This window comes from Macrobrachium rosenbergii, chromosome 25 (assembly GCF_040412425.1).
Source record: "Macrobrachium rosenbergii isolate ZJJX-2024 chromosome 25, ASM4041242v1, whole genome shotgun sequence".
NCBI classification, from domain to species: Eukaryota; Metazoa; Arthropoda; class Malacostraca; order Decapoda; family Palaemonidae; genus Macrobrachium; species Macrobrachium rosenbergii.
Genome location: NC_089765.1, coordinates 26,291,910 through 26,309,409, shown reverse-complemented (window position 1 = coordinate 26,309,409; position 17,500 = coordinate 26,291,910). Strand labels below are relative to the sequence as shown.

Sequence of the window (17,500 nt, the reverse complement as noted above, 5' to 3'; positions counted from 1 at the left end):
TGTCACTGTTGGTAACATAGAGCAACTTCAGACTTATATGATACAATATACTGACAAAGAGTTCAGCTAGGATGTTACCCACCTCTGTTGCACTAGTCTTGCTTTCATCCTTCAGTTTTAACTGAGGTAGGTTTAGGGCAAACTGTATACTGTATTTTTAGAATTTCTTTCCTACAGTGCCTTCCAAACAGCATGTGATGCAGTTCTGCTGTGTGCTGAAGGCACAACAGAACTGTGATCTGCATTTTTTTAATATTAGCTTTCTCTACAATGTCTACGAATTGAGTCAGGGGTCTGTGTGATACGTGGAGTTTTAATGACTGCCAAGGGAGTAGTCAGTGGAATAAGCCTGTGGTTTTTCAATGGATTTAATGCATGCTGTAAAAAGAGTTCCAGTTCATACAATTTGGAATTCTCTTACATTGATTTAATTTTCACTGAGCACAATTTTTTTCTAGTCAGCTTTTTCAAGGTTTCATCTTGATAATCTCTGCACTAGTACTATATTGTTGGTATCAGTAATAATTGGTGAAGGATCACTTGTATGCCAGTGGTCTGTGTTCTCTATTTGAAATCAGTATGGTACAGTAGTTAAATCTGAAGTGGAAGATGATTACATGAAAGAGCATATGAAAATGAATAAGTTCTCATGTATTAAGGATACCAATATCCTGGTTTTCTATGTGTGTGATGCTATGATATTGATCCTTGTATTTGCTAAAACATCCAAGGAGGAGAAATGGTTGCAGTAACTGATGATTACCTTAGCCACATCATCATGTTTTCATCTTCTCCCTAGATCAATTTACACAGCCACGCTTGCAGCATAGCACAGATATTGAAAGGTAGTCGGGATCACATCATGGTAAATATGCAGAAGGCTTCCACCATGACTCCCCATTTGGAGATCATAGGAGTCCTATAGCTAATATCTTCGTGAGGGAAGGGCATTTTAATGTTTAATATGCTCTGCTGAGACATACAATTATGAAGGAATGATCTTGAATTAGCAGCTCCAGCTCTTCATAATAATCCCCTAGACAATGACACTCCCACTGAAGAATAGAGAAGCATGATTTTATTTTCTGAAAGAGTTCTCAACCAAAGCCTCACTTTTCGTATGTTATCTTTATTTATTAAGCTTTATGTTTTTTTCTTTCCTTATGTCACCGTGCTGTAAGGTATGTGCTGAGCAGTATGTTGGTTATCAGCATTAATTTCCTTTTACTTTTTTCAGTGGATGTTTGCAGTGTTTGTTCATTTTATTTTCATCCTCTTGACATTCAAGACAACTATTTAAATTTAATATTTTCATATGATGTTGTGACAGCTAGGATAAAATCTTTGGCTGGTGCTGTTCTATTTTTCTCGAGTCAGACAGGCATATTTGTGATTTTAAGTTTATTGAGAAGAGGTAATACTGTACATCTGCCTCACTGGAGTTGCTGTACCTTCATGAAAGTCATGTGCTTTCTTCACATGGGTTATTTTCCATCAAAGACTATCTAATGTTTATATTTCTCTTGTTGACAAGACCTGTTAGAGACATTGTAACTAATACTGGGTTGCCTTTCCTTAAAATTTGAAGACTTTACCAAAACTTAAACTGTTGAGCATATACTACATTTATATAATCAGCTTTAAATTTATTTATTGATTTATCTAATTATTTTGGCATTATTTGTCATTAAGTTTATGATTTAATTGCAATTTAGACATTTTGGATATGAGGTACAATCATGTTCAGTTTTAGTGAATACTTGTACAAAGTATGCCCATTTAAAATGGTTATAAGGCTGCATGAATTTTGTGTAAAAGAACATCGTGATATTCTTTCATTTTCTGTAATTATACAATTTGCCCACAAATGTCAAGGTGATCATTCTTGTGTTTGGGACTTATGTACCTACCATACATTTTTGGGAACATACGTTCTCCTCTACTGTAAAGTTATAGAGAACTTTGTTGAACATTATGTCACTGCCATAGCTAGAAATCAAGTTGGCCTTAATACTTGTCAGCAAGTCATCTTTGCCCTTAAATGAATAGGCATAGTTATGAATAAGAAATGTATTCTTATCAAAACAGGATATACTGTATCCCCAAGTCGAATGCTCCCCACTGTCTTCTGTATTTACTTCTCTTCAAATAATTTGAGGTTAATGTATTCTCTGATGGGTGACTTACCTCATTGCTGGTGTATTTGCAGGAGTCACTGCAAGTAAGCGTAAAGTGATATTCACAGAATGTACTTTAAGCTTTTAAGAAACTAATTGATATGCCTGGGAGATCACAAATGACCAGAAAAGCCTCTGCATTGTTTCCTAAAGAGGTCAATGTAGCCTATTTACCAGTATTGTCATATACTGGTATCAGGATGGATTACTTCACCTTATTCAAAGGATATTAGTTTTGAGTGTACAGTATGCCCCAAATTTGTGCTTTTGTCTGTTCATTAATTAAAGGTTGCCATGGCTTATTAGCTTCATTTTCAGAGGTTTTTGGTTCTGTCAAGCTGTATGTAGAATCCTCTTTATTCTTTAATACTAAGTTTCTCAGATGCATATCCATGGCCATGCCTGAGATGATCAACTCTGTTGAGTCATCAGTGAGTACTGTACTGTACATGGATAAAAAAAAATCCTTGGTCTTATTCATTTACTGTAAAAATGAGTGCCTGATAATCTTGAGAGAACACCATGTACTTTTCATGAAGACTATTGCTCTGTCAATGCCAATAGCAAGAGCCAGTTCTGCAATGTCTAATCTCTCCCCTACCCAAGAGGGATAGTATAGCTTAAGTGTAAACGTAGCTTAATTACGACAGACTGTTTCAAAAACAAACATCCCCATTCTTTAGGTTATCGGGAATACTTGATAGAATGCCAAGAGTCTATCTCAAACATCAATCCACCCTTGGTATCCACAAGCTGACCTTTGTGTAGTTCCACCCCTAATGCTAACCTTGTAGTCTAGTGATTAACCAATTTCTTGGCTGCATGTGGACCCCTCCACTGCAACGTCAACTTGTTGCCTTCATTGGTAATAATGTTAATCCTCTGTCCCACCTTGAACTAAGCTGGTAAATGGGCTCTATTCTACTACCTTAGTTGTTTCCGGTGTTCTGCTGTTACCTCAACCAGCTTTTGATTTTAAAATTTCACATAATTTTTGACACTCCAGTGTTGGTAACTGGTCTCTTGCTGCCAGCTATTTCACCTAATTTTTTTTCCAATTTTCTCTTGCAGGATATTTACTCAAGTTTTAATATTTTTAGTTCATCTTGTACTTATCACTGGCATTTTATATTATCCACCCTCATATTTACAAGTTCTAGATGCTATTTGAATTTTTCTTCAAGCTGCTTATTTAATGAAATTTATATCCTTATGGCTTGTAGCAGGTTATTCCATGCCCCTTTCTTATTTTCTAAAAGTGTGAGGAGATTTTCAATTTGATTTTGATCCTTATTTCCATTTTTTACCTCCTCAGAATAAACAATACAAAACCAGTATAAGTCATCCCTTTTTCAGTCATTTTAATTGATTTCATAGGAGTCTTCTACTTATTCAGCTTAATGTTTGCATTTAGTCTTTGAAACATCACAATTTGCACTAGCATCCACTAGATCTAACTGGGAATGGCATTGTTCATATGAACATTGCTTATTAATGCGTGATCTCTTCTTCTGAGTTGGGGTGCCTCCAAACTATGCTTTGTTTACCTGTTGACTCAAATAACTTTAGCAGTCTAGGTCTACTAGCCTGCTTTAATCACCCCTTTGGATTGGTCATCTTTGAATCTTCTCTTGTATCTATTAGTGAGATGCCACTGTTTTTGAGACCTTTATTTATAGCATATTTTTCTTTTGCCTTTTCTGAAAGTGTGATCTGTCTATTTTTTAAGGTAGTTCTGACTTGATCTTAGTGATAATTTGTTCACCAATATCCACCATATCCATATTTACCTAACCACGCTGGATATCTCAAACTACAAACAATGCCTTAACTTTTAATTTCTCCTCCCTGGCTTCCCTCTGTATGGCTGTTTACCTTTTCTCTTCCTCATAGTCTAAGTATTGGTTAGCTGTTTTATCCCTACTAATAGCCATCTAATAAGAAATTAAGCGGCTATGGAGTGTATCACTGCATTTTAAAACTATAATAAGATTTCTTCATATGTGGAGTGTCTGAAGATTTGCTTAGATGCATGTGAGGCTAGTGTAGAGTTGGGTCTGTATCCAAAAATAATTTTGTTATTGAAAATATTATAGACTGAGATTACAAGTTAAATGATATCTCAGAATTGTTAGGTTGAAATTTTGTTATGTTGAATTAATAATCCACATATTATTGTGCTCAAAGTAAGCAGTCTTCTGTACTCTCAAACCCATAATCTGCAAGACCAAAAAATCTTCTCAGAATTGTAATACTGTTAATTTTTTGTGCATTTACAGGCGTTTTTGTCTGCTGCTCAAATGTTCTTCCTTCTACATTATGCAAATAGCCTGAATTTCAATACATTTATGTCTGCTTTGGAGTCGACTTTCAGTGCCATGCTTGGTAAGTGCTTGAATATTTTAGGAAGCCATTAGTATATCAACAGACAACACAAAGGAAACTTAGGTAGATATTACTGGTCACCAAGTTTTGAGTTACACAAAAGACTTTGGCACCTGTACTAAGCAAAAAATATATACGTTTACAATGGCATCCCTTGTGATGAAGTTTCAGAATCAGCACTATTTCATTCATCAGACTCTGTTGTTGGTGGATGAATATATAGTAGAGCATAACTGATTTCATTTACTTTGTGCGATATAACTTTAGATCATCAGAGGAATACAACTATACTTCTTGCTGATGTGACAAAAATTAATTTAACATACATTTATAAAAAACTTTAATTATTTGTTAAAGCAGTAGAATTTCCTACTTAAGTGTTATCAGGTTAATTGCATAATTGTCCTGTTATATCAGTAGCATGAAATATAGCTCGAGTCATTTTAGTCTTACTCATTCATATAGACGCTGACATTCTCCTGCCTTTATATAACTAATTAATACAGTGCTTTCACAAAATCTGTCATATATCAATATTTTCTCTAACATATTCAATTGTTTTCACTCCTTTTGTTTTATTAATTAAGTATTAGTTAAGCATGCTGATGTTATTTTACCTAGTTGTTACGTATAGATATATTTTCAGTGAAATGTTAATAAAAGTTTTATGCATGATTATAATGAGGTTTGTGAAGAAATGATCAAAATACAGAATAGACTTTGTTTTCTTTCAGGCCAGTTTGACTATGACGATATAGCTCGGTCTTCACCTGGGTTGGGCCCAGTGTCGTTCTTCGTGTTTGCTTTCTTCATGGGAATTATCATGGTTAACCTACTACTTACCCTTATCCTCCGCAGCTTTTATGAAGTTAGTAAGATCATAATTTCATATGCAATATAAAATCCAAGGCTTGAAGATTCCTTTGTATATGTACATATACAGTACATATACATATACATATACATATACATATACATATACATATACATATACATAATGTGAGGCCTTACATACAATACCTAACTTCCATGCAGCATTTTCTGACACTTTCATTAGATGCTTCTCAAAAGTAAGATGTGAGTAAAAATTTACACCAAGTTTAGTTAAAGCTTTAGACTCTTGCAGCAGAGTCCCATCCACCTGAAAGGGAGGATGGAGTGGAAAATCTGTATGAGATCTACTGATCAATAGTGTTTATATTTTACTGAAGTTCAACCTCATATCCCACCGAATACACCATTCACTAATCCGATCCATGTCATGATTGAGACTAAGGGCAGCTTCATTTCTCATAAGTGGAGATTTTACTGCACCCACAAGTGTAGCATCATTGGCTAACTGAATAATCTTGTATTCCAGGCCAACAGCCATTTCATTTGTATACACTAAAAATAATAGCGAACCAGGAACACTACCCTGTGGAACTCCAGACACAATAGGTCTTGGTTTACTAAAGATCCCATCAACATCAACTAGCTGTTGCCTACCTGTAAGGAAATCTTGAAGTAATCCTAAAAAATATCCACCCACCCCAAGATTCTGAAGTTTATAAAAAAGTGTGTTTTGATTTACTAAATTTAAAACCACTTAAAAATAAGTTTTTCCTGTAACTTTGGAAAGCTCAAGGACAACAAAAATTGGCTTGTAGTTACTGCAGTGTGCAAATATAGCCACTCTTTGGAACGGGCACTGTATTAAGTCCATTCTTGTTTCCTGACTGTCATAGTTTACTGCATATAATGACATATGTTATTGGACATGAAATTCGAATTTTGCCTATAGCCCATTTTTTTATACTATAATTTTCAAGTTCATATCTTAAAATTGAGATTTAATGAGATCATAAGTAGGATTTCTAAGCTATAACTTTGTGCAGTTCTTTGCATTTTGTTAGTAGCAAGGACCATAGGGTAGATACTTTGGTTAAATTGCACTGCAGTAATATAATCAAGAGTCAATTCCTAAAATCTTTGCAGACTTGTAGAATGTTACAGTGCTTGTAGATAAATAATTTCATCAACTCACAAATTGTGTTTCAAGATTTTTCTTTTTTAAGTTGTTTCACTTTCTGTGATTGAGACTAACTAGCAGCTGATATGTCTTGCTGTCTATAAATATTAGTTTTTTCAGGCCATTATTTTTAAATGATTTAAAATCTGCTCCTGATATACTTTATTGGTAAATAGGTTATCACATCATTTGTTTATAAGTACTGTATATTTTTTGGGGGGGTGAGGAGGAGGGGGAAGGGGTTCGACAAAGCATCCGGTCAGTCTCGAAAATCCAATAAGATGAGGTCTGTCAAGTTGAGGTGCCAGTTATAGTAAAATTGTAAATTGCCATTAGGTTGTATGGAGGTTATGATAGGATTCTTATTGATACATTTATGTCTTAAGAAACATACAGGAGATGGTATTTTTTTCTTTTTATTGTACCCTGGTAATAGGAGTAATGATATAAATAGCTTTTTTATCCTGAAAGTGAAATACCAGCACTCTCTATAAACTCTCTAATTCATTTACCAGATCAAAAAGGACATCAAGAAACAAGGCAACGAGTATGAAATACTTGATTTTATACTGAAGAAGGTAAGGAGAGCTGCTGGCATCGGCCCCATACCAAGCAACATTGGGCCACTGAACGCCACTACTGAGGATGAGAAACAAGTAAGTATATTTCGTTACTGTAAATATATATTATATAATATATTAAAGAAATGTCCTTAGAAGTCAGCCATCAAGAATCGATTTTACTGTGTGCAATTAATCTGTTCTTCTATGGAGGTATAAAGTTGATGCTCATATTCAGTTGCGTATGAAAAATACAGCTCCAACTTACAGTATAAATAAATAACATAATCACAAAACCAAATGAATGGTTGCTTTGCATTTTAGTTTTCTGTAAAAGAAAACTATTGAGATGGCTTTGTCTGTCTGTCTGCACTTTTTCTATCAGCCGTCAGATCTTAAGAACTACTGAGGCTAGAGGGCTGCAAATTGGTATGTTCATTATCCACCCTCAAGTCATCAAACATACCAAATTGCAGCCCTCTAGCCTCAGAAGTTTTTAGTTCATTTAAGGTTTAAGCTAGCCATGATCGTGTGTCTGGCAGTGCTATAGGACAGGCCACCACTGGACTGTAGCTGAAAGTTTCATGGGCCGCTGCTCTTACAGCATTATACACTGTACAGAAAACTCAATTGCACCGAAGAAACTTCAGAGCGTTTTTTACTTGTTTATTCTCATTTTCACATTACCATACAACCATGAGCATTTTTGTTTAAATTTTAGGCAAAATAATCATTGGAAATTTGTCAGCACAGTCACTTCCATAGAAATCAGACTTTCTGTTATCAAGTCTTTCCAGTTCCAGTGAAGAACTCACATTTAGTCCACAAAAGAGTGACCTCATGGCTTTTACTATATTGGAGACTGACACTGGAATTTTCTTCGCTTAGGGAAGATGTCTGAAGAAGTGCTAGCATAATTTTGAAATTATGAATACAATATAATGAATACAGTACAGCAGCATAATAAATATAATTAAATAACATCCATAACAAAAAGTATAATAAATGTAATATTGTGTAATGAGGTTTCAAGAGAGAGAGAGAGCCCTCTTAATTTAACATAAACATTTTTTATCATGACATGTGGACTTAACAGCTGAGCCTAAGAGTTTAAAAAGTGACACCTCTGAAAAGATGAATTTCTATTGGTTGGTGGGTCCTACGCTTTTGCTGGTGTTCTATGCAGCAGGAAGGGCATTTCTGGTGCTCTGAAGGACACGCCCTATGCTTCCACTGTGACTAATGGTGGTACCACGGTGTACAGCAGTGTAGTTTCCGTCTCTGGATGATAGTTTTGATTTGCTCCATTATCGAGGGTTTCTGTAATATTTGGGAGCGCCTTAACATCCGTGGGGAGTGCCCAGACACTCACAAATAGTCTGTAGTAGCTGTATACATAAGATGTGGAATTATGTACTGTTCCTCAGGGAAAGCTTGTGGAGTTTGAATGTGTTCAGCAACTCCTTACTAAATGGACATGACAGCAATCTAATAGAAAGCTGTATATGAAGACAGTTGACTGTTTTACCAGTATAATAAAATAAACCTCAGTGCATATTCAAGGCTTTATTCAGCTAAAATCCCAACACAGAATTACAGAAGTCAACTGAGTAGGCTACACAGGTAATGTCAAAAGTAAACAAATAGAGCACAAACAACAGAAAAGAAAACAACATTCACTAATGACAAATGCAATGTAGCTAAGCATTCAGACAGGTTATTAACAAATACTGATTTACCCCAGCATTATTAACACTGTTATATCCTGTGAAATGAACTTATATACTGTACAGTAAATACAACTGCAGTACCATATTACAAGAGTTTCATAAAACCCAGTAAAATTAATGATAGGTCAGATGATTTACAGGATGACTTATGAGTTGTGAATGCTTAGAGACAGCTGACAGTTTGAAGTTGTAGTATTATCATTGATAGATGATTCTATTTCCTGCATTTAGAAGCATTGTCTTTACTGATAGTTTCAACCTCATCCTCAGGCAAATTTACATCAGTGTTTTCAGCAAGTGGTGTCTTGCCGGTCTCCAGTGTTGATGGCACATTATGAGGATATCATGCTAAATCACGGATAGCAACAGTATCTTATGTCCATCTTTAAATCTAATATGTGTGTATGAAGGGTTAGCTTCTAGTAAGTCAACTTTCAATGAGAGGATCTTCCCTTTTATGCACATGTCTTCTCAGAAGAACAGTTCCTGACTCGTACAGCCATTGGGAAGGCTCATTTTTGAAGAGGTCTTTCAATGAAAGATGAACATTCTCTCATGAGGGGTCTTACAAGTAGCAGTGGAAAGCATTGTGTAAACTGAATGCAACACATCATCGAGAACATTTCCCAAGCCATTTGTGGTAAATTGTGAGACTTCAAGGTGGGCATCACGGACTTCTGTACGATCCCAACAAAACGCTCACATTGGGCATTGCCAGTTGGCTGATAGGGTGTAGATTGACTTATTGCAACACCATGTTTGAGGAGGAATGATTTCAGTTCAGAGGACATAAAAGATGCTCCTCTATAGGAGTGGATGGAATTCGGCAGACCAAAAATCAAGAATAGCTTAGTGAGACAAGAAATAATTGTAGTGGCAGTCATATCCTTGCAAGGAAAGGTGAAAGGAAATCTGTATTCAACAACAATTCCAATACTGTATAGTGGACCCTTGAAATCAACATTTAATTGATCAAATGGTGTCATGGCTCGTATTAGTTGGGCCAGTGGGGCACGATAAATTAGGTTTGCACTTGCTACAGGTTTGACAAGATGATACTACTTTTTATGTCCACCAAAGAATAGGGAAAATTCTGAGCTCTGATGTAAAGTACAAACCTAGTCATTCCTGGATGACAGAGAGACTCATGCAGTTGATAAAACTGATGGGTATTAATAGCCAAGCTCAAATTCCATGATAAAGCATCAGGTGCCGCATTGAACCTACCAGGGCAATGCTGGGCATTGAATGAATAGGGCATAAGTTCTACTTTCCATCGCAGAATCTTTCCATTTTTTATTTTCCCTTTATGTTTTCCATCGAACATTAAAGAAACAGACTTTTGATCCAGTCAGATAATGGCACCATTTCCTTACCCTAACAATACATTTTAGTTGTTTGCAAAGGGCTAAGTCATCAATATAATAGCAGTTGAAACCATATTTTCAACATGCAATCACAATAAGTGCTTTATGAAATTTTTTCTTAAATGGACAGTATAAACCTGCAAAAGCAGACTAGGAATTTTAGAATTGTCATTGCTGTCTCCATTTGCTAACAATGAAAGGTGTGACTTAAGTTTCAAAGTGAAACTTGAATGTTTTGTAGTGGTAGTGTTTTATGTTTTATGAGTTAAGATGAATGACTATTATTAATAACGTTATCATAAACTACAAGCAAGTCTTGTAAACTACAAGCAAGTTTACAAGACAACTGAAGCTTTTTTTTTTTGATGGGTGGTTGTCAACTGATTAGGAGTCATCTTTTGCTAAATAGTTTCTGAATTATAATGCAGTTTGTCTCCAGACTGAAAAAAATTTTTAATCAACAGGAAGATGACAAAACAGATGAATTTCCTGAAAAGGTAGATCAGCTCCTAAATTACATCAATCAATTTTACTTTGATTCAAAACTGGATCTCAACAACAAAGAATGGCTTAAGTCAGTGTCGGTAAGTGGTATTTTGACTAATTAATAAAAGTAAAGTTTTAAAATCATTTAAGTTCTTAAAACTTTCTCCAATCAAGATTGCTCTTATATAATGTTGGCACAAATAAAAACTTTTATGTATTCTATATATTTCTTCTGTTGATTTTTATGAACAACGATGCTGTAACATCCAAATAGCTCAATAAAATAACTGAAGAAGACAAACTGTGAAGATGCCTGGAAAGTGGTGGCACAAGATTTTTCCGTGTTTGCTCTGTCTGTTGCTGATACGAGCTGTCCCAGTAAAACATCACCTTCAGTTTTTCAATGCACTTTGTGATTTTCTACTGCTTCTACCTGTAGCCTGTAATTCATTGTGATATTTTGGTGTTTCAGATGGATTTTGTGTTGTAGTGCACAATGTAAAGTTCATTTGTTTTCAATTCCCTCTATGAGCTCGGTGCATTACGGCTTTTTTTTTTTTATGTATTTTGCTACCAAAATGTGTACCATCCTATTCTCACACTATCACAGTGATATTAAATAACCATGGAGATACAAAAACACTTGTCTCAGACCCATGTACACCATACCAGTCTCTTTCCTATCTACTTGCTGTAACAAATGCTTGATTTTCATCATAAAAACTTTTAATTGGTCTCCAAAAAATTACCCCTTACACCATACATCTTCAGAACACTTCACATGGCATCTCTGTCAGACTTATCATAGTCACTGTTCTAGTTCCATATACACCATATACATAATTTTCTCTTCATTTTCAAACTCTCACTTAACTATTTTATAACGCACTTGATCCACACCCTGTCTTTTCTAACAATCCTTTTGTTTTTTCTTACTTTCTCATTACAAGTAATACCATGCACCTTCCCAGTCCAGTACTGTATACTAATTGATGTTACAGCCACTTGTGTCACTTCTACCTTTATACAGTACAGAGGTAGAATTATTCTTCTCACCCAATACTTGGAACCTTTCTCATATTGTGATACACTTATACAAGCTGGCCAGCTAGTTGATCACACTGCATTGTGGCATCCCACTAGTAATTCCATCAATTCATTCGTCGTGCCATTCTGTAGCATATAACATTTTTCATCCTTTCTATATCCTTAATAGTGAAATTCATGATCGTTTTCGAATTTAATCTAGCCCATTCCACTCTTATGGCACCCAGTTCTTTTCTGTCCTCCATATTCAACAAATATTAAAATCTCACTTTATCAACTAAGCGTTTCATTCTTTTCATACAGCATCTCTTCCTTTGCATATATTATTCAGAGACATACTTGTTAACCTCTCTTTGTATTAATATTTCTACAGAACAACTTTAATTCTCTACATTTCCATTTTTGCTTTTTTCTTTTTCTTCTCTTACCTATCCATCATCTAATATACTGTTACTTAATATCTTTTCCTATGCAACTGCACTCCCCAATAACCTCCATACTTTCAATGAATCTCCCATTTCCTCATTCCCTCACCCTAATTTCCTGTACGCTGAAACACATTGCCTACTGTGTGACCCTATCCTTGACTTTTGTATACTCATGTTCTTAACACTTCTACACCTTCAACCTTGGCTGATATTTCATTAATTTTCTCTTACAGAGCTATTTGTTATTTCATCTTATCAAACAAATTTGCCTCAATCACATTAATTGCTGCATTTTTACATCTTCCTCTCCAGTTAAAACCCTTATCAATTTTAACTTTTTCTTCAAATAATAATGATATATACCTCAAGAAATTTCTCTTCTTATTGTTACAACCATTAAGTTGCTCTTCCATATGCTATCGATCTATATATCTTTCTGCAGTAGAGTGTGGTATCCTAGCATCAATGGAAAAGATTGGTGCTGGATCATATGAAATGCTGGCCTTACCGACCATAGACTAAACTTATCATTATGCTTTATTTCAGCATACACACATTACCTTATGATGGCTTAATTTACAATAGTAGCAATCTCCACACACTCCATGGAAAATGAGAAGTTCCCTTTTCCACCTATCTGAGTGTGCATATGGGTACCTGAATGCTTCTGGTTATCAAAAACTGTCATTCATCTGCTTGGCTGGTTTCCTCACAAACACCTGCATAAGAATGTAAATTTTGGGGTAGTATTCATCACTGAAACCCTTCTAATATACTATTTCATCATTTCTAAATATCATTTATCTCATTATTGCCTTTACTGAAGTTTTATGGTAGCCAAACCCATAATTTTTTGTTTGTGTTTTCATCTGTAGCCTCCTGCAGATGCTCCAGCACTTGCTTCAGTGGGGCCCTTCCTTGGTAGAATGAAGTACTGGGCAATGGTGCTGGGGTAGTTTTCTGCCTCAGAAGTGCTACCATAGCATGCTACCATATCATAAAGGCCAGTTCAGAGCACCTAGACAAAGTCTGGACTTCTGTTAACTGTTAATTCTCTTTGTTCTATTTCTCTCTCCTTGTCTTTCACCGATATATTATTGAATACCTTATTATGGACTGGACTATGACCCTATTTACTTCTTGAACATGGTGCCCTCATCTAAAGATAGAGCCCTTTCCAGTGTGTCCATTCTTTAATCTGTTGAGTCAGGTGATGATGATGATCCAGTTTTCAGACTCATATTTTCAGGTAAGGGATATTTTACCATGCAACGTACAAAGCTGAAAGAGGTAGTCATTCAGGAGGTGTATTAATAATAAGATTGTATGTTATACATATGAAAATACCAGTGCAAACATATTTACAAGCAACAGCAGTGCAATCATTTGCCTCATTTATTAACTCTATCCAACAGACCTGGCTGAACTTAAACAAGAACTTAATGCATTGGTTGACCAACCTCCTCAACCATTTCTGTATGTCTCTGTCTTAGAGAGTTTAATGGGTGCCTTACTAAAAAGTATACTATGTGTAGTGACTTTGTAACCAACTCACATGGAAATTCAATTTATTGCTTCAAGGAAAAAAAAAATCCTGCTGTCTTTAATATGGAAGCACCAACATATATATTTAACAGGTACCCTGTCTAGCGTAGATCTATCTTCATGTTACCCAGACTGTTACTCAAACTTTCCATGGCAAGACACTGGCATTGTGAGTGACAATCTACCAATTCCAAGATCGCCACTTTGGGTATCAGATTAAGATAACTGAGCTTTAGTCAGAGCCCCTACTTTCTTAGAAACTTATGTAGAAAATTTTCGAGGTAGAAATAATTCTGGATTACCTGAAGTCATAATTTAGTGCTGGCATGAAATCTGTCTCTCACATCAGTGGTCAGTTCAAAAGAAAACCAATTACATAGTGGAATACCCAGTGCCTTGCAACTTGTATAGCAATGGAAGCTATTTTTAGTTACTATTTTCAACATATCTGCACATATGATCTAATTTTCCACGTATGTTAAAAGGCATTTTTTTATGTCAGATATCTCAAACAATGACCTAGGATGTACCAGTTGTGCTACTTTGAGAATATTGTACCTTAGGATACACCAAGCAAGTCTAGCACTTACCATTAGAATAGTATACTATGCTGTAAATACTATTACGCAATAATGAAGAAAAAGTAAACACACTAACAGATACAGCATTCACTGATGTTTAAACATTTCTCATAATTCTCAGGGAATCATTTTACCTTCTCAAACTTTATTTAGAGAAATATTCAGAGAGGTCTATTAAATTACCAAGTTGCTAGATTTTCCCATTAGAATTTTTTATTAACCTGAGAAATTTTCCATACAACAATAATTATAAAGATACTTTTATCCTTTTAGCAGCACAGGGGCCATTCAGGGCTTGGAATTAATTCTGGGAAACCAAGAACAGCACAGGGGTGGCATGGAAGGATAGAGAGTGATCAGCCAAGAAGTGCACTCAAGAATGCCTCTAAAGATGGATCTCAAAAGCCTAAGTTGATCAGTGACCTTATGGATGTGTAGACTTCAGAACAGTGTGGCTCCGTGCCATCTGTTATCAGTACCCAGTCACTATATACAAAATACTCACAGGACCTTATTTTTGTTTAACTGATATTGGTTAGGAGATGCAATCACAGAACAATTCCTTGATGCATTGCAATTATTAATCTAAAGGCTTACCATATATTATATTTTTTCCACAAACAAGGACACTTAGACAAAAATTTGTTAGCAACCCAGCAAAATTTTATTGGAATTATAATGCGCAAAACTTCCATGTGGGTGTAACCTAGAAGTAGAAATTTTGTATGTGAAGATCTTGCAGTCCAGTTTTTTACATGCTGAAGAAACAATCTAGATGATAATGTAATATTACCAGTGGCTTTGGTTTCTATTTAGTCTAGTTGGGATTTAAAATGAACATGAAAGCACCAAGGTGAGTCTGCTCACACAAGTCTGTCCTATGTAGAATGAAAGATGCGATATACAGTAGCCTGAAGGATAGGTATGAAATGATTGCAAAAATAATTCAATGGTTTATTGTAAGTACTACAACTGACAAGCATTGCATGCTTTAGCTAACAACAACAAAAAAGTTTGTTATTGGATGTACCGTATCAAAAAATTTTAATTTCCTTGACAAAGTGCTGTTCTTAAAATATGTCGGGGGTTTAGTAGCAGCAATTCTGAAGAAGACAAAAACTGATGTTCTCTCCACATATTACTTGGAAACTGTGTTAACATATTAGCACCACAGAGAGAAAGTTACTTCAAAACTCGGAATGTGCTTCTGTTATTTGAAGTCATTTGAACCTCTATGAACAAGGAACCCTTTGAGTACAAAACAGAAATTAAGTTTCAATACACTTGCTGAATTTGTGTTCATAAGTGACGAACAACAGAGAAAACATTTATAGCTCTCTCTCTCTCTCTCTCTCTCTCTCTCTCTCTCTCTCTCTCTCTCTCTCTCTCTCTCTCTCTCTCTCTCTCTCTCTCTCTCTCTCTCTCTCATATCTTATGGAGATCTAATTTATAAAGCTTACTTTAAAGGAAAAGCATGTCATTTCCTTCAGTTTATGCTGCTATTTTGTCTATATTGCATATCCTCTGACATATAAATGTAATTTTAATAACAAAATTTAAATAAAAATGGATTTTTGGGAAGCACAAGATGGAAATAGATACATTACATATAAAAAGCACATCAAATACCACACATTTTTCAGTGAAAGTTGACATGCAGCTCAAAATGACAAGGCACATATAGCATAGCCACACACCACTTCCACTCCTACTTCATGAATGCAAATCTTTCTGAAAGTAAAGCTAGTGAGAGGCATAACTTTTATCACAGTATTTACCAGCACTTCGTACATCTGCAACAGTAAGTATTTTTAGTGACAAACGAAAGGTCAAACATAAAAACAAAAATATAACAATATGATGACCATAACTACATGAGCTTTTCCAAATTTGATGGAAAACTCATGAATAAAGGAGGGTTGAAATGAACAACACTCGTCTTTGTGTCATAGCTGGTTATAAAGGAGTTTTGCCAATAAAATAACATTTGCAGATGTCGGTGTAAACTTTTGATTTGTAGAGACAAATACAATATATGTACTGTATGCATTTACAGGTATCTGTATACTTTATCAGGTAAGAACACTATTTCAATAGTTTGACTTCATAATATGTTAGATCCATATGCTAGTTAAACGTACATATGCCTGTATAGACTTATGAATGACTTATGTATTAAAGAGTATTCATATATATTTGACTAATAATGTAGTAAAACAAATATCAATGGACTTATAGCTTTTACGACGTGAGAAAAAATATAAGGTATGGTAAGGATGTTATTATATTATGGTTATCATTTTGCCCAAGAAAAATATGTAACATAGAACTATTAAAATTTTAAGCAATATAAATGTTTGTTTCAATGTTTAAGCCTTGCAGACTGTATTCTCTGTTGCATGACCTTTCATGAATAATATTATCCCCTAGCATGTCTATTGTGAAAATATGAAGACAATAGCATGCGTAGGCTGAATTTTAATCCCTGTGGAAGTGGAGCGTAAAATAAAGAATGTTACACTGAAGCATACACCTTACTATGTTGTAATATTTGTTATAACAGCACACTACAGTGCTATACACGATAATAATCCTATTTTAAAAGACCCAATATGTATCCATAATTTTATTTGTAAAACAAGTAGTCTACAGGAAAAAGTCTCGTGTTTATATTTGCTGCCTTCCAGCCTTTCCCACCACTGGCCACTATATAAGTATGAAAATGGTCCAAACTTCGGAATGATACATACTGTCCCTAGTAATGGGATTTTTCATTCTGACCCTCTCTTGTTTAAAAGTATAATAAACACTACAGTACTGTACTTGAATAAATTGAAGTAACACTCCTGCACAGTCAGTATTTGAATCAGAGACAGTTGGCACTGGCTTTGCTGGATTATAAGGAAAGGGTAGATGGGGAGTGGGTGGAGATCGACAAAATTGAGGTGGTCGTATTTTTAGCCAAGAAGGTAAAGTGAAGAAGGTGCATCGCCATTTACACTACTCAAGCAGAGATAAAGTGTAGAAGATCCCAAACTATTCAAACTTCAGTTACAGTTAACTAGAGAAGAAGAAATCAATGACCATTGTGGAAGAGCAAAATTAGCACAACCCTCAGATGACGGCTCGCTAAATGAAGCATTATTATCAGAAAATATTGTTACCTTGAGCTCAGCTAACTCC

General features: G+C 35.2%; 1 protein-coding gene across 1 annotated transcript in view; it reads left to right on the top strand.

Moving 5' to 3' along the window:
• LOC136852501 (polycystin-1-like protein 2) overlaps positions 1-16,619 on the top strand; it is a 142,348-nt gene extending 125,729 nt beyond the window's left edge. The window contains exons 36-40 of the mRNA XM_067127175.1: positions 4,457-4,562; positions 5,297-5,430; positions 7,089-7,229; positions 10,695-10,814; positions 14,591-16,619. Coding sequence (XP_066983276.1) covers positions 4,457-4,562; positions 5,297-5,430; positions 7,089-7,229; positions 10,695-10,814; positions 14,591-14,755 — 666 coding nt within the window. The 3' untranslated portion in view covers positions 14,756-16,619. The remainder of the gene's footprint in view (positions 1-4,456; positions 4,563-5,296; positions 5,431-7,088; positions 7,230-10,694; positions 10,815-14,590) is intronic.
• Positions 16,620-17,500: the final 881 nt, after the last annotated feature.